The following is a 27985-nucleotide window of genomic DNA, read 5'->3' on the forward strand; positions in this document are numbered from 1 at the left end:
TGTTTGGGGACATCACAACTCTGGAAATGATTCGACATAGTCTCCTATTTGCTACAAATACCCTTTACTTTGTGAGACAACTACTTCCGGTGGAGAGTCTGATTTAACCCGCCAGGAAGGAAACTCACTTTGGTTTCGGTAACAGACCCATCAAGGAGGAGGGAGGAGGTATTATGGAACTGATATTGTAGCAAGAAGAAAAAGAAAAGCTGGGGGCCAACCCAGTGGCATAGCGATTAAGTTCGCACCCTCCGCTTCCGAGGCCTGGGGTTCACTGGTTCGGATCCTGGGCATAGACCTATGCACCACTTATCAAGCCATGCTGTGGCAGGAGTCCCACATGAAAGTAAAGGAAGATGGGCACGGATGTTAGCTCAGAGCCAATCTTCCTCAAAAAAAAGAAAGAAAGAGAAAATGTGGAGACAATTTATAATTGTATGCCTACATGGCTAAGAGAATCATCAAAGCACTGACAGTAATTACAGACGAGGAACGATTTTTATGGGGAGAGACTGATTTTAGCTGGGACAGGTAGAGTCTGCAATCACAACACAACTCCACAATCAGAGGTCAATAAGCAGTGGGGCTGGAGTTTGGGAGAGGTCAGGGCTGCAGCAAAAAGAATCTGAGACATATCCATTTTCCAGCGAAAGGTGAATCATTTAATATAGTACTTAACTCCACACAGTCAGAGCAGTCATGAAGGAGGATGCTCTATTTTGTTCCTGTTTTTTAACTCACCCGTAAGGCATCAGAAGGACATCGAGCATGAAGTCCAGAAGCAGCTGCACAGTCTTTGGTTTCTCAGCAAGATTAAACGGAGAAGCTGATTTTGATGATTCAACAGGGTATTTCATGTGAAAAAGGGTTGGTATTAAAAGATGCATTAAGCTGAAAAAACAATTACATTTATTGCAACTACTTAAAAAACAAGGTTTTTATACATGCAAATAGCAGACAAAACAAAAATCACACAACAAAAAGTGGTAAATGTAGCAGAGGCCATTCATTTTCAGTACCACTAATTTACAAAGTTCTAATCTAGGGACTGGCCTAGATTTCTTTCTTATTGAAAGCTCAGTATATTGAGTGACAACTGGCAGTTAAGCAATCTGGCTTATCACCAAAAACATGTGAAAAAAATGTACATAATATGAGCTCAGTGTTAATATCTGAAGTTACCACAGAGATTTTACATTAAACCTTAGGTAAAGTTCAACTTATAACACGTCCTTTCAATAAAATTTTTCTTTTCCACAGTTAATTTTAAAAAAGGTGATTCTAAATCTAAAGAAATTAAAAACCAATCATGTCAATATTTGGAATCCAATATGAAAATGTTCACTGCGTGAATTTAAGTAACACGGCTTCAGTAATTCCTTCCTTCACTACACCTTTTGCTATTCTTCAAACACACGAAAACAATCTCAAATAGTGCTTGTAAAGTTTAATTTTACTTGTATATATCTATATCACAGTCTCCCTTTTAATAATGTAAATGCTCTAAAAGACTGAACTGAAAACATTAACTCCATCTTTCCTCCACAATTTCTGCACTCCTCCTGATGACACTCATCCCTACGGGTTACAATACAGAACCCTGAGCTAAGCCTAGAAACTAAGGGTATCATCCAAACCTGTTCACTCTCCAATTCCCATATTAATATAAACAAGTGATCTGTTCCTTAAGAAAACCGCCCTGAAACTTTATATCCTCCAAGACAGAAATGTTTTGATGAAAAGCATTTTCTAACTCTAATTTGTGCAATCACATGAATTCAGCTTTTTCAGAATAACTGCCTAAAAAGATGTATTTAGATTGAGAAAAATGTGAGTTGTGCACGCTTTACAATATGCTCACATCAAGAAACTATACAATTGTATTAACAAAACAGTAACGCTGAGGTAACACAGAAAATTCAATTATTTGTCAGCTGAAAGAGACTTCACATTCACCCAAGTGAAACCAAACGTGCAAAACTATTTTTGAAAGGCAGCTGTTGCCTCTTGCAGGTGGGAGATAAGACAAATGAGGGAAGCATACCTATCCTGCTGGGGCTGCGGCTTCCCCTCCATGGCAGTAAGGAGCGTGGGGGCCAGTTCACATTGTTTTTCCACTGGTAGGCGAGGATAGCCCATCTTAACATAAATTATAGTGAAATTCTAAAGCAATGAGAGAAAAGCAAGTGAGTGTGAAGGAAATACTCTAGGATTGCAACAAAAACATATGGTTGATAACTTAGGGAGTTAAAACAAAGCAATTGCATCCTCTCTCCACGTGTTTATCCCATGTTTATTACAGCTTGACCAACTGTTATGGCTCGGAAAGAATTCCAGCCCCACTTATTCAAAATGCTTGCTTTAAAATGGGCTTCATGTGAGGGAACATGACCTGATTTAAAGCACTCATGTATACACACATCAAATCATCACACTGTACACTTTAAATATATACAATTTTATTTGTCAATTATACCTCAATAAAGCTGGGGGGAAAAAATAAAGCAGTCATATATGCAGTAACTTTTCACTGAAAAGAAAAAATAATCATTTGCTCTATCTAAACCTACATACTACACGTTAGCATCAGATATCCCGGTTTGCTGCATTAATCCTTTCAAGCTAAGAGGAGACCACACATTAAACCCCAGGCTGCCGATTCCCAACTGGTCAGTTACCACACAGTCTTAGTGACCGCAGTACTCTGATTCCTCACTCCAGTAACCGAGCAAGGGACGATGAACCGAGAGAAACTGAGTGGTGTGTTTGAACCACTACACACTGTGCTGTGTTTGTACCACTATAATCCATGCGAATGCCTCATTTTAAGCAAATCATAAACGTACATCTAGATTTATGCATAAGATAAAGATTTGCTTTTCTGAAGGATTCTTCACTTCAGAACAGGCTTCACGAGGTTCTTCCTTTAACGACATTCTATTTGGCAGTTTTACCAGCACATGGTGTCTCTATTTGCTTAAAGAAAGGAACACTTGTAATGGAGCTGTTATGTCCAGCACAGGCACAGACAAGATGTCTGGACCAGTAGGTGTTTCCAAAGATTTGGAATCCAGACGTTAGGTAAGTTCCAATAGATTCTGCCTCAACACTAGGAACAACGGGGCCAGGAAAAGAACGTCACTTGTCATCACACAGCATCAACATTTTTTACATTTAATTTCCATGAAGACAACAATTTAATAGGAATATTTCTTACCAGCCTCAGTTTATTCCACTTTTAGGAAGGATAACTTTCTGAATATATATCTCAGAAACAGGGAATTTTTTTAATTCATCCTTCCTATTTCTTCTTGCCATTTACCCTTTCTTCTTCTATCATCCTTTATTCATGCCTATGCTACATAACCCTTCTCTTCTCTCTATTCAGACTGGTCTCATATAATCTTTCACTAAGAATCAAATCTTTCTTTTACATACCAACATACCTGACAAGCCACTTCACCAACATCCCTCTGCTCAATGTAAACAGCCACACGTTAGCCTCTCCTACCATTTCCTCTAAGGTAATATTTCCTCTGGATTGGTAGTCAGTGGGAAAACAGCGTGTCATTTAAAGAAAAACATCTCATGTTTCATTTAGAAATACTCTAAGGTGAAATTCTAAGCTTGCCAATATATTGATGACATCTAATAAATGTTATGAAAGAAAACTTACTATAAGTCAGAAAATATTAATATTCCAAGAGAACACTCACTGTGACAAAGGAAACTGCAGCAGGATCCTGGTATTGAACCAACAGTGTCTCTACTGGAAGCTGTATTTTGGGGCGGCTTTTTATACGCTTATTAAGATGAACCAACAGTTCCATTACCTAAAATACAGAGAGAGATAAACTGAAATTACTGATCATATCTTAAAAACAAATTCATTTCCCAAAAATTACTTACTTTGATGAATAGTAGCTACTTTGTTCTTTTAAAGGACCTAAATCTGACATGCCAGAAAGGGAGTATACAGTATCAGTCTTGTTTCAAAATGCTATCCCCCAAAGTTGAGATGCCAGACTATACCGAGGCACAGTCTCCCAGAAGATCTGTGAACAAATGATTGCAACACACCATGCTATGAACGGAATGTTTGCGTCTCCCCCAGATTCGTATGCTGAAGCCCTAACGCCAATGTGATGGTTTGGAGAGGTAATTAGGTTTGTACGAGGTCGTGGGGTGGAGCCCCCATGATGGGGTTGGTGTCCCAAGAAGGGGATGAAGGGATCAGAGTTACCTTTCTCTCCACCCTGTGAGGATACAGCAAGAAGGCAGCCCTCTGTCAACCTGGAATAGTTCCTGCAAGAAGAACTGATCATCCTGGCACCCTGATCTTGGATTTCCAGGCTCCATAATTGTGAGAAATGAGTGTTTGTTGGTAAAGTCACCCAGTCGACAGCATTGTTACAGCCGCCCAAACTGACTCAGACACATCACGAATATGACAAAAAAGAGAAATGTACAACATTATGGGTTTCCACAAGAGAAAGTGTCTGCCAGATCAGGGAGGAAGTGACAGGAACACTAAGTCCTGACGACCAGATAAATTTCCAGGCAGAGAATCAGTTATAAGAAGGTATACAGTCTAAAGGAACACGGCGCACTACATCTGACTGAAACCCAGAGTGGTAAGAGAGAAAAGCAGGACCCAGATTATAAAAGGATTCAGGTAAGATGCTGAAGACTTTTTACTTTATTCTAAAGACCGTTTGATTTTATGAACGAGTTTTAAGTAAGTAATGCCTGCTCAGTGAATGATAATAATCATAAATGGCTGACATTTATCAAGCAGTTTCTATGAGAACACACTTGTGCGTAGCACTTTTCACTCCTTATCTCATCTGATTCTCGAAACACCCAGAAAGGGGGCATTGTCATCCACATTTTACAGGTCAGGAAGCAGAGGCTCAGGGAAGTGAAGTAACCTATCCAAGGAAACTGAGCCAGCAAGTGGCACAAATTGTGACTCCGGAGCCCATATTTTTAACCTTTTCAAACGCTGATAAGTTGAGCTCAATTCATCCAAACTAAGTGTCTGTCAGTGTGAGACGTCCTTGGGACCCCTGAGACATTACAGAGACCTAGAAACTTGCATTTCCACACCTACCTCGTCCACACATCCTACCTGGCCCAGAGCTATGATAAGCTGGATAACAGGGGGAAGAATCAGGAGGAACCAGGCTAAAGGAAACAGCCCTACTCTGACGATCTCATCTAGGCTGATCCCTAGAAGGACTCTATGGAAAATCATTACTGATGGTGACAGACCATCATGCCCACAATTACACACTTTCTTTTTTATGACAAATTTTTTTTAAAGCTTTAAATGGATAACTACTTAATTTCTTCTAGCAATATTATCACTTTAAATATTGATTCATTTCCTAAATTTGGTTATTCACTGCCTAGAATCCTTTATAAATCCATAAAAATCAAGAAATCAACTGAACCAGTCCTTTCCCCCTGGCTAACTAGACAGTTAACCTCTGTCAGTAAGACTATAGAATTATCAGCCTTGGGTGAGCAGTATTTTGTCCATATCAGCTCTCCTCACTACTCATTGATTTATATTCATTTATTCATTATAAACTTTTCAATTGCGTATAACATACAGCTCAAGCGCATAATTAGCATATGGCTCAGTAAATTTTCCCCAAGTAAACATACCTCTGTAACCATCAAAACCACAAAAGCCCTGCACCCTGAGCCCCTCCCACTCACTGACCCCCTTCCCCAAAGGGAGCCCCAAAGGGAGCCCCTGACTTCTAACACCATTTTTAAATTTATATAAATGGAACACACAGGGTGAACTCATGACTGAATATTTGTCACTCTGCATTATGTCTGAGATTCATCCGTGTGGTTGCCCACAGCAGTAGTTCACTTTCATTGCTCTAGTGGGAAAATACCCCAATGTATCCATTCTCCTATTGACAGACATTAGATTATTTCCAATTTGGGCTATTATGAATAACGCTACTTTGAACATTCTTAGATATGCCCCTTGGTACACATATGTACACATTTCTGTTGTATATAAACGGAGGATTGGAAATGCTTGGACATAGTACATGCATATGATAAGCTTTAGAATATTTCCAAACAGTTGTCCAAAGGGGCATACTCACTTACACTTCTACCAGCAATCTACGAGAGCTCCAGCTGCTCCACACCCTTGTCAACACGTGGTATAATCAGTCTTTAATTTTTAGCTATTCTAACGAGTCTGAATATACAAAGTTAGCTGTAAAGTAGAATTCTACATATCAAACCTCATTTTCCTTAAAATAGGGAAAGGTACTCTAACGATACATCAGTGGAAATCTAAAACTTTTATTCCTCTTTCACCCAATTTATCCAAAAATAACGAGCTACGTTATAGGATATCATGGTTAACTCTAACACGCATTATGAAATTGATAGTTAGGAACCCAAAAATTACACAACTGAAAATCAATACAAATTAATCCCTAGTGTCATTGATTAATAATTTTCACATATTGAAATTATTCATACGTGAGCTGTCAAATTGCTGTGCACTGGAATCCCCGTTTTCTCTCCCCGAGGCCTGGCCTCCCATCACTCCCCCTCTGGCGAGCTGGGCGCATCGCTGTGGACTTCTTCAGCTCCCTGACGGCTTCACACTCTGGTCCAGCTCAGAACCTCTCTGCACAGGGCATTCTCTGTCTCTGAGGGTCTCCCCCATCTCGCTGCCTGGCTACTTCCTTCATACCGCAGAGACCTTCTTTACTCTCCACACTCAATTTAAATCAAGTCCCCAAATATATTCTTTCGTAGAATCCTTTTCCGTCTTAGCATTTAATAACACTTATAACTAGATACTATTTGCCTAATTGTTTAATACTGGTCTCTCCAACTAGATGTTTCTTTCCTTTACCAACATATCCCTAACACCTGGCATATAAAAGGCACTCAGTCAGTATTTGCCAAATGAATGATGAGACTGATGAGGCTAAATAAGTAAGCAGAAACCAGCTCATGAAGAGCCTTTTATACCTTGCTATCCTGAGGGTAACAGCAGGCCACAGAAGAGTTTTAAATAGGATAGTGACATGATCAAATACATATTTATCTCAGCAAAGCAGTATTAACAACAGGCACGTTAAATATATGACAAGAATGTCCTATTCCTTCCTGCAAACATAACAGACATTCTTAAAGATACTCTTTCTCCACTGAACCCAATTCAGGCCTCAGAATCCCACTTAGCAAACCTCCGGGAAGCCACTGGCAATCAATGAGAACGGCCCGAGGGGTGAAACCTGAAGATCGCTCAAAGACTCAAAGGTCTTGTATAAATACACCAGAAGACTAATGAACTATTTTAAAAATGAAAGGAGCAAAAGAAAACCTTGATGTCACAGTTATCCAACTTTTGGTTAACAGGACTTCACAGAATCTTCAAACAGGAGCTATACAACAACATCTTGCTTTAAAAAAAATTTAGCACAACCAGAGGCAGTCACAAGTAGAATATACAACTATGTACTGGCGGTGCTTTGGGGAGAAGAAGAAAAAAAAAAGAGGAAGATTGGCAACAGATGTTACCTCAGGTGCCAATCTTCAAAAAAAATTAAAATTTATTTTGCTTATTTTTAATTAAGGTTACATTCACAGCCAGCCAATGATTAAAGAAAATTTTTGCCCCATTACCACCTGATTTTCATATTGGAATCAAGGGTATGGATTTTGGATCAAGCCTCCACACAGACCAGAATAATTATCTCAGTTCTATCATCGGGCACTGATGCCAAGTGTACATTTGGTGCTAAACGTCACTGTGCTAAGTATACAAAAGCCACTTTTAAACCATGTAAGCTGGTCCTAGACTTACTCTCCATTCTGAAAGCCATAATTAGGATCATGAACCCACATTTCAATAAGTGGGAAGAGAAAACTCACTTCATATTTTACATATCCATCAATTCACTATTTAATTGCTCCAACTGTCCAAACATGCTTACCTTTTTACGTACTCCTTCTTGGGTGCTGGACAGCTTGAGCAAAACAGGAGGAAGGAATTTAGATATAATATTCTGTAATTGTTCATCTGTTTCAGCATGGCCAAGTCGTAAAAAGACCCGTTCAAGCTGATCTATAATATAAAAAAAAAAGGAGAACTTAGCAAATCAAACACAACCAAGACTAATTATTTTTATAGCTTAATCTTTTTTCTGTACTGCAGATCCTTCAGTCAGAACTTTAACCAGAGCTAGCCCTGTATGCAAATGATTTTGACATAGCTATGAAACAACTAAAAAGATTTACTAACTACACTGTCTTAGAATTGTCCTGGTCGTTTAACCTCTAAAAGAGAGGAAAACAAAACCAAGAACAATAAAATTCTATCCGACATACAAAGTTACTCCATTTTTCTAAAGGATTTCAATACTAGAAAGGATACAGAATCTTTGAAGGAATCTTCTAGACCTAGCTAGCAGAGCAAGGCAGAACTTTAATCAGACCTGGGACAATATATACTTAGTCAAACCATCTTACTGAAGTTCCTCCACAGACAGAATCACTGCCCAGTACTATGTGGGGATTCCCTAACCAGAATGTGAGAGACAAGTTTCCACCAAAAAAGCCACTGTGAGAAAAAACATGTTAGACGACACCTCGGGGATGCTCTCAGCAAAACCCATGCGATAAACTGCAGAACAAGCAACCAATACGCTGCTTCTGTCTCTTCAACCACCACGTTGCAGGGGGGGAACCTACAAATTGCAAATGACTGAATATTTGATTTTACGGAATTATTGTTAATTTTTAGGTGCTATAATGGTATTGCAGTTATGTTTGTTTTTCAAAGGTTCTTAAAAAAATTATCAGTGGTGATTAGGGAGCCTTCTAGGGGGCTGGAAGTATCTTCTATCTCTATCTGGATGATGGTTTACACAGTTATAGACATTTATAAAAATCCATCAAGGTCTATACTTTCATACTTTCTATTGTATCTATTATACTTCAATGTACAATTTTATTTAAAACAGCCTTTATTTTTCAGACATAAAGACTGAAATATCTACAAGTGAAATAATATAGTTACTGAGGTTTATATCAAATAGTTGGGGATGTACTGAAAATTTGCTGAGATTAGGTTTCAGATGCTTTTATCACACAAAAAAATGATAACTATGTGAAGAGGATATGTTAATTAGCTTGACTACAGTAATCATTTTACTATGTATATATACATCCAATGATTATGTTGTATGCTTTAAATATATACAATTTTTATTTTCAAAAAAATTAAAAATAAAGTCATAGCCTCATTTAGGTCCTCATTAAAAAACGATAATAATAATCGGGGGTAGAAGGGTGAGGAATGGGGAGGGGCCATATAAATGAAAACAAGACTGGCCACTATTGATAATTGTTCAAGCTGCGTGACAGATACTGAGAATCTACACTTTTGTGTATGCTTACAATTTTCCGTAATTACTTTTAAAGGAAGATCGACCGATCAATTGATCTACCTACCTACCTATCTCCTGAGAGAGCCCAGAGACAACGACACCCTAACAGCAACAAGCACACCCAGCACCTGGATCTTGGTTTTTAATACCATTTTCCAATAAAAGGAACCAGGCTCCTTGAAAAACTGGCTAATTCTAGGGCTGGGGCAGGGAAAAAACAAGATGAATGTGAAGTATCTTGTAGTGCCAGAAAGAAAATGAGGCCTGGAACATGTCAAAGGGAAACAGGAACCACCCTGAAAGAGCTCCATCATGGCCAAGGCTGGAACAATCTGAGGAACAAAATAAACAATGTAGAACTGGATTATAACCCAAAGTATAAAATAACTCCACGTGAGTCCATACTGACATAAAGGACTGAATGATCAGACACACTGGGCAAAGACACAAGTCTTTCTTACAGAAGAACCCCCATACATGTAGATACTTCCCCCTACAGGAAGTACAGTTAATTCCTGCTTCTAACACTACCCACAGGGTAGACCAGATTTAGTGACTTGTTTCCAGAGAACAGAAGAGGGAAAGAGGAAAATGTTACCTTCACAGTGGAGAAACCTGAGAAATACTATCCAAGTGATGAAAGTTAACGTGATCAGTGATGTCATGTGGATATCATGATCCCTGATATGACGTGACAAGAAAGGCATTCACCTCTGTGGTATTCTTTCCAAAAAAAACCCATAACCCCGTCTAACCACGAGTAACACAACAGAAAAAAACAAATTGGGAGACATTCTACAGGATTCCTGGCCAGTACTGCTCAAGACTTTCAAGATCATGAAAAACAAAGCCTGAGAAACTGTCACAGACCAGAGGAGCCTGGGGAAATGTGACAACCAAATGCAGTGTGACGCTCTGGGTTGGATCCTCAACAGAAATAGGACATTAATGTAAAAAACTGATGAAATCCAAATAAAGTCTCAAGTTTAGCTTTCAAAATTAATTAATAAAGGAGGAAAAGGAGGAAGGAAGGGAAGAAAGGCAGGCAGGCTGACTCTGTGAGATTATCAGAACAAAGGATCCTATTTGGTAACTGCTGAATGCTGCTGTGAAAGAACTTCTTAGGAACAGTGAATTCAATCCACAGTATTTATAGAAGTTACGGGCAAGGACAGGGTCTGCCTTAGTGCCTTCTAGATCTCAGGCAATGGAAACTGCCTACAGATTTTAGCTACAGAAACTGTAGGAGGACTGTTCCGTGGAAGAAGGCAGAAAGTTAAATTCTTCTAGACAAAATGACCCTGGGAATGTGCCAAAGGCTTACAAAACTAAGTGATATCTGGTCCTTTTCATTTTTCATACAATCATTTGGGTGCTTCCTATGTATCCTCAGTACAGCGCCTAATACTTTCTACTCTCCCTCACTAGAAAGGAAAATGTAACGTTCTAAACACAATAAAATTATGATGGGAATGTGTGAATGAAAGAAAGGACACCAAACATCATGTGGGGGTCTTTCTAAAACAGGCTTAGTACACCTGAGAAGAGTTAAAGTCATCTACCCCTTCAAGGAGGATCAACTCACACTGCTAGGTCATCTTTAGAAACACACCTATGCTTTAAATAAAAGATAATCTTTATGAAACTTTATGAAAAGAAATGTAAATAAGCGCAGAGATAATCAACTACTAAACTTTTCCACCTGTCAAAGTTAGCAAAATAACGAGCAAAGATTTAGCAGCTAGCATAGTCCCTGAATCCTGTTTTTAGAGCATGGAAAGAATTTAAACCCTGTGCCCTTACCCTCAACCCTGAAAACACAGCCACATGAAAGTGACCATCCAAAAGTGTCTATTCAGTGTCTATTCAGAAACAAGAAGCGATATAACCAAAAGTTCTGTAAACCCAAAAAATCTAAAATTCAAGTTCACCTTTCACAAAGACTCAGTTTTTAGTTGTAGGAACTGAGATCCTCTGGGTCATTACAAAAGTATCTGAGATATGACAAATATTACTTGAGAGTCAGGAGCAAGTTCCATTCTCTCCACAATGTCAATGTTACTTATCTTACTCAAACTCATATCGAATTAATTTCACTTACAAGAAAATTAAAGACAGTGCCATACCCTCAGATAATCACTATTAAATGTGGGGAACATATTCTGAACTATTATTTTTTCCTACTCATACACTAACGTTATTTTAACCTAGAAACTGGAATATGACACATACTCTTTTACAGTTTGCCTTTTTTTTCCTTTTAATTAACACAAATCCTTTATCTGAAACCCTTGGAGCAATGTACGTCTCAGAATGTTTCAGATTGTAGAATGATGATATAGTGTATAGACCGCGTATTTCAAAGAACCCTATCCACGCGGTGGGTGCTAGCGCAGTACCTGTAATCAAACACATTCATACTTCTGTAACAAAACATAGGCACATTCACACTACATGGGATAACGAAAGATTAATAAAGAACTTCATATCCATTCAGATCAGGTTTAAAATACCAAATGAATTCCACTAAAAACATTTGTATATGTATAAAATCTTCAATATCTTTCCATTGCACTACATAAAGATCTAATTATTGATAATGGCTACATGGCAACTTTGTCTACAGAAGTAGTACAATTTATTTAACTAAACTCTATCTGTGTTATGACCAGTTTTATAGTATGACAAACAAGACACCAAAGAACACCCTTATCCATGTGTATCTGTGGGCTCGTGGGGGTCTCTGTAAGCTAAAACTCTAGAAATGGAACTGCTGAGTCAAAGGGTAGGAGTGTCATCAAGCTTAACAGATTTTGGGAAAACTCTCTTCAAAAGCGCTGTGCTAATTTATACCACCAGCAGTAGATGTAAGTACCAATTTCCCTGCACCCACTCCTACACTGAGTAATCAATCTTACGAAAATAATAAGTAATCAATCTTGGCTGAATATGATAGATGAAAAAAGATCACATGGTTGTTTTACTTTATATCTATTTTATTACTGAGGTAAAGTCTCTTTTCAAATATTTATTGGTCATTTCAAATATCTTCTTCAGCAAATTACTCATTATTCCTTGAAGAGCTGACTTGTAAAAGCTTTTATATCTTGGAAAAAATCTCCCTCTTTCTCCCATTTGTGGCAAATACTTTGTCCTAGTATGCCTTGTGACTCTCTAGCACTTTCTTTTCATATATGGTTTTTTTAATACAAATTTATTAGCCTTTCCTTTTATGGCCTCTGAGTTCCTAGTCATGCTTACAAATGCCTTTTTTTACTCCAAGATGATAAAAAATATTATATTGTGCAGAAAAGAGTTGACATAACAGGCCTGAGACTGCTATGCTTAGAAATGCCAGCTTGCCAAGGCTGGCCTAGGGAAACTAGGACTTCAGGAGGGTTCCCACCATTTGCAGATCTGATAAGAGGGGCTCGCTGTGCCTAAACTGTTTGTAGAAACAGAATAGCTTATGCCGAATGCCTGCTTCCCTCTGGGAGTCTGGAACTTTGGCATGTGCTAGGCAGAAGGTGCCAACATGACCAGCACCAAATAAAAACCTTCAGCACTGAGTCTCTAGTGAGCATCCCCAGTAGACAACGTTCCACACGTGTTGGCACAACTCACTGCTAGAGAAATCAAGCATGTCCTGTGTGACCCCAATGGGAGAGGACTCTTGGAAGCTTGCACCTGGTTTCTGACAGGCTTTGCCCCATGTGCCTTTTTCTTCTGCTGATTTTGCTTTGTCTCCTTTTGCTGTAACAAATCCTCACCATGAGGAGCACAAACACACGCTGAGTCCTGCAGTCAGGGGTCTTGGAGACCCCCGACACATACATTTATCTATGTTTTCTTCTCGTTCTTATGATTTTGCTTTCTGCATTCAAGTTTTTAATCTGGGTGGAATTTTTTTGGCACGTGGAGGGATGTAAACAAAAACCTAGTCTTTTGTGGGTTTTTTAAAATCTTTTTCATTGTGAAATAAAACATATAGAAAAATGTACAAAACATGTGTGCAGTTTAATGAATTATAAACACCCATGTATCTATTGCCCAAGTCAGGAAAAAAATTTTACTTTGAAACCTGTACAAAGAAAGATTTCTACTAGACTCAGAAGTGCAGAACACTGAAAGACTGCTTAACATGAAAAGCACAGTGAGGGGCAGCCCCATGGCCGAGTGGTTGAGTTCGTGGCTCCACTTCGGCGGCCCTGAGTTTCACCAGTTCCAATCCTGGGTGAGGACATGGCACCGCTCATCAGGCCATGCTGAGGCAGCGTCCACACAGCACAACCCGAGGGACCTAAAACTAGAATATACAACTACGTATTGCGGGGCTTTGGAGAGAAGAAGAAAAAAAAAAAGAGGAAGATTGGCAACAGATGTTAGCTCAGGTGCCAATCTTTAAAAAAAAAAAAAAGCACAGTGAGTTTCAAGGACTCCCCTAAGGTCAGAGAGGTAATGAGCAGCAGTTCATGAACTACAATGGGGTCTTCTGACCTTCAGTCTAAAAATCCTTGCCTACACCATGCAATCATCTACAACAATGACCCCACTTTCTATGGGCAGAATGCCATACAAACTACACCTTACACAGGGATCCTTGTTTGAGAGAACTGCCAAAAGGGCATAAAAATCTGTCCCATTGAGGTGGTTTGGTTTTTTTTCAGGTGGTATTTATCACAACGGGAAAACGTACAAATTCAAAGGTCAGAAAATAACACTAGAGAAAGCTCACTACTATGAATAATAAGCCAACACCGAATGTGTCAAATTGCAATTCACCCTTCCTCCTTCTCCCTGCTCATCTAAAGTCTCTCCTCCTTCAAACCCAGCACCCTCCAACTTTCACTGTGAAGCATTAACTCCCCAATCTAGATCATTCATGCATTCATGCATCATTCAAGTACTTATTGAAATCCTACCATGCGCCAGAGCTTGGTGGCTGTGGATATAAAGAGTGAAGGAGGAGGAGGCAAGGATGCTGTCCAGGTTTACCACACATGTATATGGTAACTCACATTGAAAAAAGTTAACAGGCCTGAGACCGAGTGCTCAAGACAACAGCATTTAAGGATAGAAAAAGGAGAGTCCACAAAAGGGAATGATAGGCAACAGACAAAAATAGGAAGAAAACTTGAGTACAGGATCAGAAGAAGTAAGGAGAGAAGAAAATAGAATAGTCAATGAGAACTGGAAAAAATCTGTTTACCCATGTAGGAAAAAAATAGCTAAAAATTACTTACAGGTAGATTAATGACATAAGTGTAAAAAAGCAAGATTTTAAAGCTTTCGAAAGAAAACTGACAAGAGAAATTGAAACTGAAGCACAAAGCATAAAAGACCAATAAAAGGTTAAGCTTTTAAAATATAAAACACACCATAAAGTAAAAAGATAAGCTATAAATAGCTATTTTTTTTGTTTTTTGGGTTTTTTTATTTTGTTGGGTTTTTTTTTGACTTTTTTTTGCTGAAGAAGATTCGCCCTGAGCTAACATCTGTGCCAATCTTCCCCTTTTTGTAAGGGAGCCGCCACTGCAGCATAGCTACTGACAGTAGTGCAGGTCTGCGCCCAAGAACCGAACCAGGCCACCAAAGCAGAGCGTGTGGACCCTAACCATTAGACCACCAGGGTTGGCCCTACAAGGTTTTAAATGAAAAGGAATTGAATACAGAATACTTTAAAAATTCCTGCAAATCAAGAAAAAGCAAATTAATCCAAATTTTTTAAAAATATAAGCAGGCAATTCAGAGATGAGACCCATATACTAAACAACACATAAAAAGAGGTTCAATCACACTGATCAGGAAGATGCAAAACCAACACAAGGAGATACAATTTCGTACCCTTCACATTAGAAAAACTTTTCAAATCTAACGGTACCAAATGCTGGCAAAGACTGGAAACAAACCAAGAGGGAATCGAGTGAGTGCTGTACAGTGTACACTGAAAGAATCTACGAAGAACGGATCTCCAGTTGAGTCATCTCCAGCACAGCTGGAGAGGCACATACCCTTTGACGTGGGAACTCTACTCCAGCAGTACACACCCTAGAGCAGGGCTATGCAAAGTGGCCCAGCTGCAAACTGTCACCAGTCAGCAGAGACAGGAACACGTCTTCCTTCACGGAGAAGGTCTTACCAGGATAAGAAATGTTACATAAACTAACAACGGTAGCTGATTTACATTCTGCACAAGTTCCTTATTTGCAAGAAATAATTTCCTGGGCCTCAGACCCAGACTTTGTGTATCACAGTCCTGAAGAAAAACTCTCCCAGGCACAAGGACACCTGTAAGAAACTGTTCACAGCTACAGGGTGAGTAAAAGGAAAAAAAATGGAAACAATCTAAATGTCAGTCAACAGGAGAATGGAGAAAGAAATGGTGGCAGGGTCATACAACAGTGAAAATAAGAGTTCCATGTCATGTGGACCAACATGACAGTACCTAAAAAACTAAGATCCATCAAAGCAAGCAAGCTGCAGAAGGATATGCACAGTATGCTTTCGCCGCGGTAAAGTAATTTTTAAACACAATATATGCAAGTGGATTTCGTATGTATACATCACAGGAATAACAACCTCTGGGCAAGGCGAAAAGAGAGGAGAAAAAGGGAAGGGGAGAGGAGAGAAAAAAGAGAAGGAAAGGAAAACTTGTAAGGGTAACAGGGACCTTGAATTGTATCTGTAATGTTTATTTCTTCAAAAGATAAAAGACCAGAAGCTAACAGCAAAAAATGTGAAGATTTGACAAAGACGGGTGGGATATCCATGAATGTTCCTAAGATTACTCTCTCCACTTTTCTTCATACTTGAAATATTTCAATATTTTTAAAAGAATATATATACCACAATAATTTTGTTTTATGACAAAACTATATAAAAGAGAAGAAAATATATCAGTAATTTTTCTTCTTTATATTTTCATGTCATTTTCAAATGTTCTTCAGTAAAAATACATTTCTTTTCTTAGAAAAATAATATATAGAGCAAATTTTTTAGAAGAAGCCACGTTTCAAGGATAAGGAAAGAAATTCAAATCACAGAATTTTAAAGCTTGAAAGGAACCTGAAAGACTACGGAAGAACAAAAATAAGAACATTTACTGGCAGGAAGACAAAACGATACAGACACTTTGGAAGAGAGTTTGGTGGTTTCTTACAAAACTAAACACACCCTTACCACAGGACCCAGCAATTGCACTCCTTGTTATTTACCCAAAGGAGTTGAAATTTTATGTCCACACAAACACCTGAACACGGATGTTTACAACAGCTTTACTTAATTGTCAAAACCTGGAAGCAAGCAAGATGTCCTTCAGTAGGTGAATGGATAAATAAACTGGTACAGACAGACAATGGGTATAACTCAGTGCTAAGAAGAAATGAATTATCAAGCCATGAAAAGACATAGAGGAAGCTTAAATGCATATTATTAAGTGAAAGAAGTCAATCTGAAAAGGCTACATACTATACGATTCCAACTACTATATGACATTCCGGAAAAGGGAAAATTATGGAGACAATAAAAAGACTCGTGGTTGAGGGAAGGGAGAAGGAGGGATGACTAGAAGGAACACAGAGGATTTTTGGGGCAGCAAAAATACTCCATATAATATTATAATGATGGATATATGTCATTATACATTTGTCCAAACCCACAGAATATCCAACACCAAGAGTGAACCATAATATAAACTCTGGACTTTGGGTGATTACGATGTGTCGATAGAAGTTTATCCTTAGTAAAAAACCTATCATTCTGGTGAGTGATGTTGATAATGGGGAGGCTTTGCAACTGTGCAGGTAGTAGGGATACAGGAAATCTCTGTGTCTTCCTCTCAATTTTATTGTAAACCTAAAACTGCTCTAAAAAAATAGTCTTAAAAAAAAAATTTAGTCTCAAAGGAAACATATCAAAAACACTGAGATTCTTAAATCCTAAAACAAAAAACAATTTCCAGGTTAGCTTATGTCAACTGTTACACTCATGTAGGAAAAAGATTTACTAAAAATAAATATATTCATTAACTTTCCATTAAATAACGCTCTAATTCATATTATTTACCTTCTTTAGTTTCTCTATCTAAAGAGAAAGAAGGGACCTCTCTTCCTTCTATCCCCCAAAGAAGAAATAACCAGTAAAGGTTTAAGGGCTTCACTTCAGTGTAATCCACCTTCAGGCACTGATATTTCGGAAAACGTGTAGTTATTCCTGAGAAACAAAACTGTCCACATAAACCACTCATTCTTCCAGTCTCTTCAAAAACACAACTTTAAATTCCGAGTTAAGGAAGAAAGGCTATCTTCTCACAGGATTAGAAAAGGCAATTACTGGTTTTTCATTCACATCATCACTTATGGAAAAAACATGTAAAAAAAAGAAAAAGCAATAATTCGGTTTCCTTAAGCTGTATCATCTTTTCCTGACAACTTGAACATCAAAACATTCCTTAGAAAGTAGACAAGAAAAGCACACACTGTCAAAAAGAATAGGGAAAGGACTATATTTAAGGTAGTGATTATCCCCGTGTGGTAGAATTCCAGAAGATTCTTCAACTTGTTTGTTTAACTCTATGTCATTACTAATTTACTTCACCAGCATGAATTACTCGTGTGAATTAAAAAGAGAAAATGGTTATTTCAGGGCAACACATTTCGGATATTTTTAAGGTTGCTTAAATGTTCCACAAGGATCGTTTTTTTTCCTGAATGTGAAAGTAAATTTTAAATTATAAATCAGATTAGAGGCCTTAGGTGGAAGATGAGCTTGAAAGGGAAAGCCGAAAATACCTAGACCACTAGCCATAGAATCTTAAATCAATTAATAGTCTACAGCTACAGGATATTTTGAGAAAGATCTGTCAAGTTACCACAGAAATACACTAGATTATAATAGAATAATTTCACAAGGAAATATTCTCCCTAATGGTATTTCCTTTCTTCTGATTCACACATATGTAAACACGTTATTGTCACAAGGCAGTTTCACACGGCCTTTTGAGCCTCAGAAAAACGCTGTGAGGTGAGCAGCTACTGTCTGCATTATAGATGAAAAACTAGGGCTCAGGATCTGACTGCCTTGCCAAAGGTCACCAAGCTAACGAGACACAGAATCGTAAGTTGAACCTAGAGAGGTCTGTACTCTCCAAGTACGCACGAGAACAGAGTACCTCCCTCTAAAGTACTACTTATTCAAGTTGGTAACATCAGCTCCAACTTACAGATGAGGAAACAGAGGCCTGAATTCATTAAGAACGTTGACCAAGATCACAAAGGTAGCTAGCTGGTGTCAGGGCTAGGATTCAAACTCCAGGCGATGCTACTCCAAATCCACTGCTCCTTCGAGTATGCTGAATTATAGCACGGCGGAAGCAGAGAGAGTGGGTGGAAATGAGACTAAACTGAACTAGACAACTATGTACAACGTGACTTTGTATCCTGGCCACCGCCAATGCGTCAGGATGGGTCCCTGACTCAATTCATCCCTTCCTCAGGAATTCAGAATAGAGACCAAAGAGTCCAGCCTCCCTAGAGTGCCAGGACCCACGAGTAAGCCAGGAGATGTGCCAGGGCAGCCCAAGGGGGCAAAAGATAAGAACCTTGGCAGGCAATGAGCTCCTGAGCAGGAGGTTGCTGCCGACACAGTCCCTGCTGGGACACCTGCCCCCAGAACGAGGGAATCAGACAGGCCGTCTTCCCAGCCCCTAGCCCACCAGTCACACTCCCAGGGCCCACGCAGACACTCCAGTATGGAAACCCCTGCATTAGGACGCACTAGAGACTAGACTCTGAGCAGGGAAGGGCAGTCTTTCTCCTCCTGCCACTTGAGAAGTCCTGGCCATCTGCATAGGATGTCAGGCTGCTTTAATCCCCCTACCAACCCACCACAGCCCACCACAAGGCTACCCCTCCCCGGTCACATGCACACCTCCTACTTCCCCCTCAACACATACATCCACAGACGGAGGGAGGGAAGAAGCCATAGGGTTCACTTGGCAGGGATGGGCCCAGTGAGGAGAGGGCAGCCCTCATCTGTACCCTAGATTTAACGGGTAAGTGCCAGACTCCAGATGCACTGAGGGCCACAAACACTTCCACCTCCCAAGGAGGCCCTTTCACACAGAGATAGCAGCTGGCAGACACCCAATTAGAAATCAGCGTTAGGGAAGTGATGAGCAGAAAGACTAGTTCAGTTTATGACAGCTAGTTTAGAGGAGGTAACATATACTACGCAAGAGTTCAGACTGCTTCAAAGTCAAATGGATGACAGTAAGTAAGATCTACCCAAAGTAGCCAATTACTTAGATACTGCTCACTTGGAGATGTAAACTCTAGAATGTTCTTTATTTAAGTCACTATTTAAATGCCAGCATTTGTGGTTTGACCTGCTTGCCTTCAGTATATCGTAATGACATTAACACATGTATCACAGCCCCGAAAGCTCTAAGACAGAAAGAATCTAGGAGGGAATAAACAATGTCCTCATTTCTCTTTTAAATAGTTCCTCCAACCTCCCAATTTTCCATTTCTCTAAGACGGAATGAAGATATGTGAAACAGCAAAAATAAACCAAATTTATTCTAAAGTTGAATTTGGTTTATACAATATTCCATTCATTCCATCCGTCAAAATTCCACCTAAGTGAATTAAGGCATCAGACACTATCAGCAGCAATATACAAAGTGAAAAACAGTAGAATGCACTGGGGCAAGGGGGATCCAATAATTAAATTAGAAGATAGCAACAAAATGCGCTTTAAATTGAAGCTACGAAATCCCAGATACTCACTGGATATTGAGCTCATGATACCAGAGAATTACAATCTGAATTTAGAGAGTTTCAATCAAAAGACCATCCAACATCTTCCAAGAGCGAAACTGACACCAGACTCTTGTTAGGCCTCAGGATGAAGCAGAATTAAATGGCTTTTCCATCACAGTGGATATCAAAATGGCAGAATTAGGAATATCCTATTGCCATGATGATGCCTCTCTCGATACCTCTTTTCATAAATAAAACAACTCCATGATGACATTCCTGGAGCATGTAAAGTCATTTTGCGTGGTTGTGGCAGACAGTGCTACTCGTAAACTAATACTCACACTCTTCCTTGAGCACAATGCTAAGTAACAGCTTTAAGTTTTACCCTTCTCTCCCTTGCTAATTTTTTTAATTTATGTTTATCATCACAGAGAATAAAGGCTACAGGCAGATACAAATTAACATGAACTTCACTGATTCCCTCAGGATAGCTAGAAAAGGAGAAAAACCCATGAAGATGGTGGAGGAAATTGCTGCTTGATATCCTATGCATTTTTAAATACTACTACAAAAAAGGCACACAACCTAAGGAACTAAATCTACTAACCTCTACAATCAATGTGATACATGGTTTATCCAGTCTTGACAAAAATCCTCTGGATCACCAATGGTATGTTCATCCACTCGTGCATATGCAATTGTATAAAGAATCTATTATTTAGAACACCAGGAAAAAAAACAATTAAAAGATTTATACTCACAGCTACCATTTTAAGGAAAAAATAAGCACTTTTTATTTCTATGCTAAGATCTCCTAACTTGATAACCTGCTTTGCAAATTCAGAATGAGGGGGAAAAAATTATAGTGATTACCAAATTGGAGAAAGAGTAAGAAATATGTCCACAAATAAAATTTATTGTGTAGAAGTAATATGCTAATATTGAATAAAAAACATGCTGGTAATTATTCACTGAAGACCTAAAAAACTCCAGTACCGATACAACACATATTTTATCATATATGTACATATACATATATATCATAAACATACAAAATCTTACATTAAAATTGGAAGAAAGAGTCTGAATTATACGACAGTTTTACAAGAAGAGTATTAGTGAGTGGGCACACATGGTATTAGCACATTACAACTGAGAATGTAAATGGTTACCAGTCATAACCCTGGGAACCTCTGCAGTGTCTCAGCACCCCTGCTGCCCCTTGCCTGGTTCTTCTTTGTCTTCTTCTCATCCCTAAGCACACACAGCCCCAGATGGCTGTCCTCTGGATGATCCGTCCGTGCGTGACTCCACCACCATCAACCCCACACTCGCCCAAGCTTCAGAGCCAAAGTTCCCACACACCTGCAAGCCACGTGCTGAGCACTATGCCAAGTTCTTAACACACATAGCTCTTCTCATTCTTAGAACAACCCTGTAAAACAGGTTTTGTTATTACCCCATTTTACAGATGAGAACACCAAGGCCCAGAAGTTAGGTCCCTTGTTCAAGGCTATTTATTAACTAAAAAGTGGCAGAGCCAGGACTCAATACTGGCTCCAACACCAGAGGTTTGCGCCACTATTCGAAACAGCCTCCCACAACAACTCAGCATGGGGGCCTCAATAATACAACTCATTCACTCAACAAATAATTTATTTGTTGAACACAAACCCATTCTCTCTTTTCTCCAGTTCCACCTCCCTAAATCTGTCTAGAGGCTACACTCTCTGCCCCCCTAATCCCTCAGGTAGGTTCTCGGAATAGTCTCTAACTCCTCCCTCTCTTGAATAACCCTCAGCTGCTTGGCCAACAATTTCTTCCTGTTTTGGGATTCTAGATTATATTAACTCGTTGCCAAATCCACTGTCCCAGTTCAGACCCTAAAATTACTTTTACTCGGCCACTCTGACACCCTCCTAATAGCGTTGCTACTCTCCGTCTCTGGGTCCTTGCAACCAATGTTCCACTGCCACCTGTTATCCTTATAAAACAGACCTACTCATGTTACACCCCTGCTTAAAAGCCTTTGATGGGTCTCTACTGTCTAGAGAACAAAGTCTAAACTAGCTGTGTTGGCATTCCTACACAAGCTGGTCCCAACCTATCTTGCCAGCTTCGTCTCCCACTGCCCTCCCAAATAAAAATAATAATAATAATTTATATAGAGCTTAATTGTTTATACAGCACATTTTCACATACATTAATCCTAACAACACTATGAGTATTTCTTATTATCCCAACTTTATGAGAAAGAAACTGAGACTTACAAAGGTAAGGTAATTTACCCAAGATCCCAAATCGTAAAAGGCAGAAAGGGCCAAGTCTCAAACCCCAGATTTTGTCTCCTTTCCCAGGGCTTCACGTAGCCTTAGGACCCCTGCTCCGTCATATCAGACTTACTCAAACTTTCTCCAAAAATACTCAATATTTTCCGGTCTCAATGTCTTAGCTCAGGCCACTGGGCCCTCAGCCTGGAATGTTCATCTCGTTCCTCAATGATTCCAAAGAACTGTTAAGCATTGTTCACATCATTCTTCATATCAGTTCTCTCTCTTTATACATAAATCTGTCTCTACTCTGAATTGTAAGCGCTGTGAGGACAGGAAAATAAGTTAGTCACTCAATTTTTAAAGTCTGCTTATTGAATTGGAAAATGTGTGAGAAAAACAAGCCACCAAGGACGGCAAGGATCAAGATAGAGAGTGGCCAGGCCTGAAACCAGAGACCAGCAACTTGGATCAGACCCTCTGAGCACACCAGCAGCGCCTACCATTTTAACATCTGTCTTCTGAACAAGGTCGAAGCCCCCGGGCCAACTATTCTCAATAACGTTGGCCTTTATTAAATTACAATTTACTGAAAGCATAATTCAAAGCAGAATGGGGCAGAAGTGAAAAATCAGAAGTTGATAAAAAATAGAAATATCATCGTTATTTTCCATTTTAACCTTCCTATTTGCTTAAGTAACAAAAATTTAAATGACACAGGCTTGATTTAGCCTTTCTACAAAGACCAGCTCAGCTGCACGTCTGGTGTCATTAAAGCAACCATCTCTGGGAGCTATTTCAGTGTGCCCACAGAGTCACCTTCACTGACACAGCTACACACAGAGCTTCCCACGTCTCACCCTCTAGGAGACATGAGCATTCCTGGCACTGACCAGAGTCTCTCTCAGAACGCATGTGACAGGCTGATTATCTGGTCAACCTTTGCAATGGAAGATCCCCATGGCTATGTCAAATGGTCAAATTGAATAGCACGTGCTGTAAGATTACAGGCCGTTACGCCTTCCTGAGTTGTCTTTATCCCACTGAAGATCAGATCCCAAGGATGCCTTATAATTATAAAGCCCAGAATATGAAACCGCTAAACAGCTGACCAGGTGAGAAGTCTCAAACGCTTCCTTCCCTCCGTCAGAAATCTCCCTCTCCACCGCTGAAATATAACTACAATGTCAACTTTTCCATGAACTGGCAGAGGATAATATTAGAAGAAAAACTAGCCCACATGCCCTGCATTGAATTTCATTTCATTCCAAACAGTTCTATCACCCTAAATATAAAGAAAGCACTACAGGCTATGACGTTAAGTAATTTACAAAATAGATTTCAGAACTGCTTTTAACAGTCAGAACTAACTGTTCTCTATTTTGGCATCTAACCCAAAAATCTAATATGTTCTATTCAAAGAACATCAGAATATTGCCACATTTTATACACGACAGAAGATTCTGCCTGGAGGCAAGCAAGACACGAGGGGAAAAAGCCATGCTGACCTTGTTATAAACTGTCTATTTTCCCTTTCGGAGAGTCACACAGGGGTAGAGTGGAATTAACATAAACTTCGCAATCAGAGAATCTGAGTTCAATCCCTAACTCCGTAATGGGAGGGAAGCTAGACACCGAGACAATAACAGGACCAAACACACAGGGTTGTCGCAGGGATTCATCAGTTAACATGTACAAAGTGATTAGAACATATGGTAAGCCTTCAATAAACATCAGCTTTACTATTATTCCATTACAATCACCTCACTCACAGTGACAATTACATGATACTCGTGAAAGGATAAATTCTGACAAATCCCAACCCAAGATTATCCTGCTTACCTTTTGGCAACTCTGACCCGTGAAAGCGTCAATACTACTCCAAAAAAAAGAAAAGAAAAGAAAAGAGAAACCTAACAGTCAAATCTACTTCTCAGGAGCTCCTGCAAAGTGTGGTGACAGATACAATTGAAAACAGCTATGGATTTAATTAAAATCTATGAAGCATATCAATTCAAATGGAAAGATAAAAAATGCTAATTTGAAATCTATAGAAACACAGTGTTACCAGCTATAGACCTCTAAATAACAGACCCGGGAACCACAGATGATACTAGCATTATCTGGATCGTATAATCATATACTTCAGTCCTTACCCGTCTATTTACATGTACTCTTCCTTTCTTCTCAACAGTATTATAACTCCACTGGTGGGCTCTGCTGCTGCTTTTGTACCCCATTGCAATGTTCAAGGGCAGTCAGATAGCTGGATTAAAGGAACTTCTGGCTGAGAAGTTAGCAAAGCAACTGACTCGATCTTTTCATCAGCGGGAACGCTGTGACTACGGCTCACTGAGGTAACACAGCCTAAAAGCTGGTTATGACTGCACACTGGGGTCTGAGACACCTGGGATCCAGTTCCAACTCCGGCACTTACCGGCTGTGGTTCCTTGGGCCCTAAAAAGCCTGTTTTCCATTCCATAAAACAGTGATAATAATTTTACCTACCTCTTAGGATTATTTTGATGATAAAAGAATATATATAAAGCACTTAAAACAATGCTGGTGCTGAAATATTTAGGGGGAAGTGTATTTTTTACTTTGAAATGCATCCAAAAAAGGTGGATTGAGTACTTCATGCCACGGAACTGTACATTTACAAAATGTTCAGGTGATAAATCTTATGTATATTCTACCGCAACCTTTTTTAAATTAAAAAAAAATAAAATAACGAGAATAGGATTTTAAAAGGTGGATTGAAAGATAGGTGATAAAGCTAGTAAAATAAACATAGTATCTAGGCAGCGGGTATGTGAGTGCTCACTTTCAACTTTTCTGTATGTTTGAAGATTTTTACAATAAAATATTAGGGGGGAAAAAACAATGCTGGCATCTAGTAGTTTGCTTTTATTACCTACTAGCCGAAATAATGGCCACAAGTATTCAGAGACTTAGCTCCTTTTTTTATGGCAGAATTTTAAAAAGCACCTTTTTACCAATCATCTCATCTTTCATTATAGCCATTCTGAAACCAAAAGTAGTTTATGTGAAACTTCATAGCCAGTCTATGTGCAAGTGTGCCAAGTATTTAATCTCTCCTGAAGAAATATAGAAACCAAGTTAACACGTATCTGTGGTTGATGATTGATGAAATGACCAAACAAAACAATGGAAAAGCAAGGATTAGAATTATTTGCTCTTAACTTTTCCAGTAGCTTCTAAAGCCAGTAAATTCCCCTAACCAGAAGTACTACCACCAGCACCCTAACAGGTACCTGATACACAGGAGCACACTGCATATATACAAATACGTCCGCCACTTTAGACTGATACCCAACTCATCCTCTAGTTTTGTTCCCATTCCAAATGGTAAATCAGATTTAAAATGTTTAGGGGTACAATGAGAACTTAGCTATCACACAGTATAACAATTTAAAAAGTCAGACCACCTCACATCCATTGAGATGGCTACTTTCAAAAATACAGAAAATAAGCGTTGGCGAGGACACGGAAAAATTGGAACCCTTGTGTACTGTTAGTGGGAACATAAAATGGTGCAGCCACTGTGGAAAACAGTATGGCGGTTCCTCAAAAAATTAAAAATAGAATTACCATATGATCCCACTTCTGGGTAGGTAGCCAAAAGAACTGGAAGCAGTCTCAAAGAGATATTTGGTCACCCATGTGTGTAGCAGCATTATTCTCAACAGATAAAACATACAAGCAACCCAAGTGTCCACTGACAGATGAATGGATGAGAAAATGTGAAATATGCATACAACGGAATATTATTCAGCCTTAAAAAGGAAGAAACCCCATCACATTCCATAACATGGATGAACCGCAAGGACATTATGCTAAGCGAAATAAGCCACTGACAAAAAGACAAATCCTCTATGATTCCACTTACATGAGACACCTAGAATAGCCAAAATCATAGAGACAGAAAGCAGACTGGTGGTTGCCAGGGGCTGGAAGGAGGGGGGAACAGGGAAATGGGGTTTACTGGGTACAGAGTTTCAGTTTTGCAAGCTGAAAAGAGGTCTGGAGATAGATGGTGGTGACGGTTGCAGAACAATATGAAGGTATTTAATACCAGTAAACTGTACATTTAAAACAGTTAAGATGGCAAACGTGGAAGACACACAAACACATATGGAGAACAGACTGGGGGTTACCAGAGGGGAAGGTGCTGGTGGGAAGGCAAAAGGTGAAAAGGGGCACATACGTATGGTGATGAATAGGAACTAGACTTTCAGTGGTGAACAGGATGCAGTCCATACAGAAGCGGAAATATAATGATATACACCTGAAATTTACACAATATCATAAACCAACATGACCTCAATCAAAAAATAAATTTTTAAAAATGGTTATGACGGCAAATTTTATGTTATGTGTATTTTACCACCATAACAAAAATGGAAGGAAAAACAGCAGGGAACTGATCTCCCCAGAAGGCCTGGTGGGGGCTCCAGCTTGGAACTGACACACAACCAACCAATTCCGTGGCTATCTCTCACCACACCATGAGACCTTGTCTGCCCAGAATCTCCATCCTGCCCAGGGTCACACCAACTGTGTATGGCAAACATTACTCCTGCTCCTCCAGTTTTGTGCCAAAGCAGCAAGGAACTCAATTTCTCTGAACCTGCCTTCTCTTTAAAACAGAGATAATTCCTACCTCGCTGCCTCACAAGGTTGTTATGAGGGCAAAAGTGAGATCATGTATATAAAAGTAGCTTCAAACTGCCAAGCACCAAAGAAACAGAAATGATGATGTTTATAACTACTTCCATATGGAAATTCAGAAGCGGCTGTCACAACAGAAACTTCACAAAGCTTGCGACACCTCACGCATGCTTCATTCCATTTAAAACTCACATCATCCCTAAACAACATCTTTCTTGTTTTTGTCATCAAGTGAAGGGCAGCATGGAGGAAGCACACACAAAAAAAGAAAACCTAAAGCATTTCATCTAACCACCCCAAACACAATCAGAAATTATCTAAGTCCTAGGAAAACTCAATTTTTATGCTCCCAGCGTGGGCCTGCGGCGCCCTGGGACTACACTTCCCACAAAGCACCGAGGCGAACCCGGGCGGCGGGCGGGGCGGCCTGGGATTCAGGGTGACCACCGCTCTCCCCGAACGTGGATCGTCGTCCCCTGGAAAACTGCAACGTTTCTGGTCGCGTGTGCCCCAGCTCTCCTTTCTGAAACCGCTGTCCCCCGGAGCTTCTCCTGCGGCTAGCGCCGCGACCTCTCTGCCCTCCCGTCCTTCCTGCTCCACCTGAGGGTCACCGCCTATTCTTGACCTTTCTGCTGATCTCTAGAGTGTCACAGAAAGGCACCATCTCCTCCTCCCCGAAAGCTCCATTTCTAGAACTCGCCCAGCAGTTGGGGCCGTAGGCCACGGAGGGGTCAGACGGGACGGGCGGACACAGCCCGCCACCCTGGGGCTCCGGCCGATCGGGCGCCGGGGGCGGGGGGCTGAGCTGCCCCCACTC

General features: G+C 39.7%; 1 protein-coding gene across 2 annotated transcripts in view; it reads right to left on the reverse strand.

Annotated features, from left to right (window-relative positions):
• Positions 1 to 21396, reverse strand: part of ECPAS (Ecm29 proteasome adaptor and scaffold) — an 87325-nt gene extending 65929 nt beyond the window's left edge. The window contains exons 1-6 of one of the 2 annotated variants that reach the window (XM_046647955.1): positions 21379 to 21396; positions 20814 to 20917; positions 7992 to 8122; positions 3717 to 3833; positions 2045 to 2163; positions 742 to 891 (exon numbers count right to left, since the gene is read on the reverse strand). In XM_046647955.1, coding sequence (XP_046503911.1) covers positions 742 to 891; positions 2045 to 2163; positions 3717 to 3833; positions 7992 to 8122; positions 20814 to 20835 — 539 coding nt within the window. In that variant the 5' untranslated portion in view covers positions 20836 to 20917; positions 21379 to 21396. Of the gene's footprint in view, positions 1 to 741; positions 892 to 2044; positions 2164 to 3716; positions 3836 to 7991; positions 8123 to 20813; positions 20918 to 21378 lie in introns of those variants that run through there. The other variant, XM_046647964.1, reaches the window with a different exon arrangement.
• Positions 21397 to 27985: the final 6589 nt, after the last annotated feature.

This window comes from Equus quagga, chromosome 1 (genome assembly GCF_021613505.1).
Source record: "Equus quagga isolate Etosha38 chromosome 1, UCLA_HA_Equagga_1.0, whole genome shotgun sequence".
NCBI classification, from domain to species: Eukaryota; Metazoa; Chordata; class Mammalia; order Perissodactyla; family Equidae; genus Equus; species Equus quagga.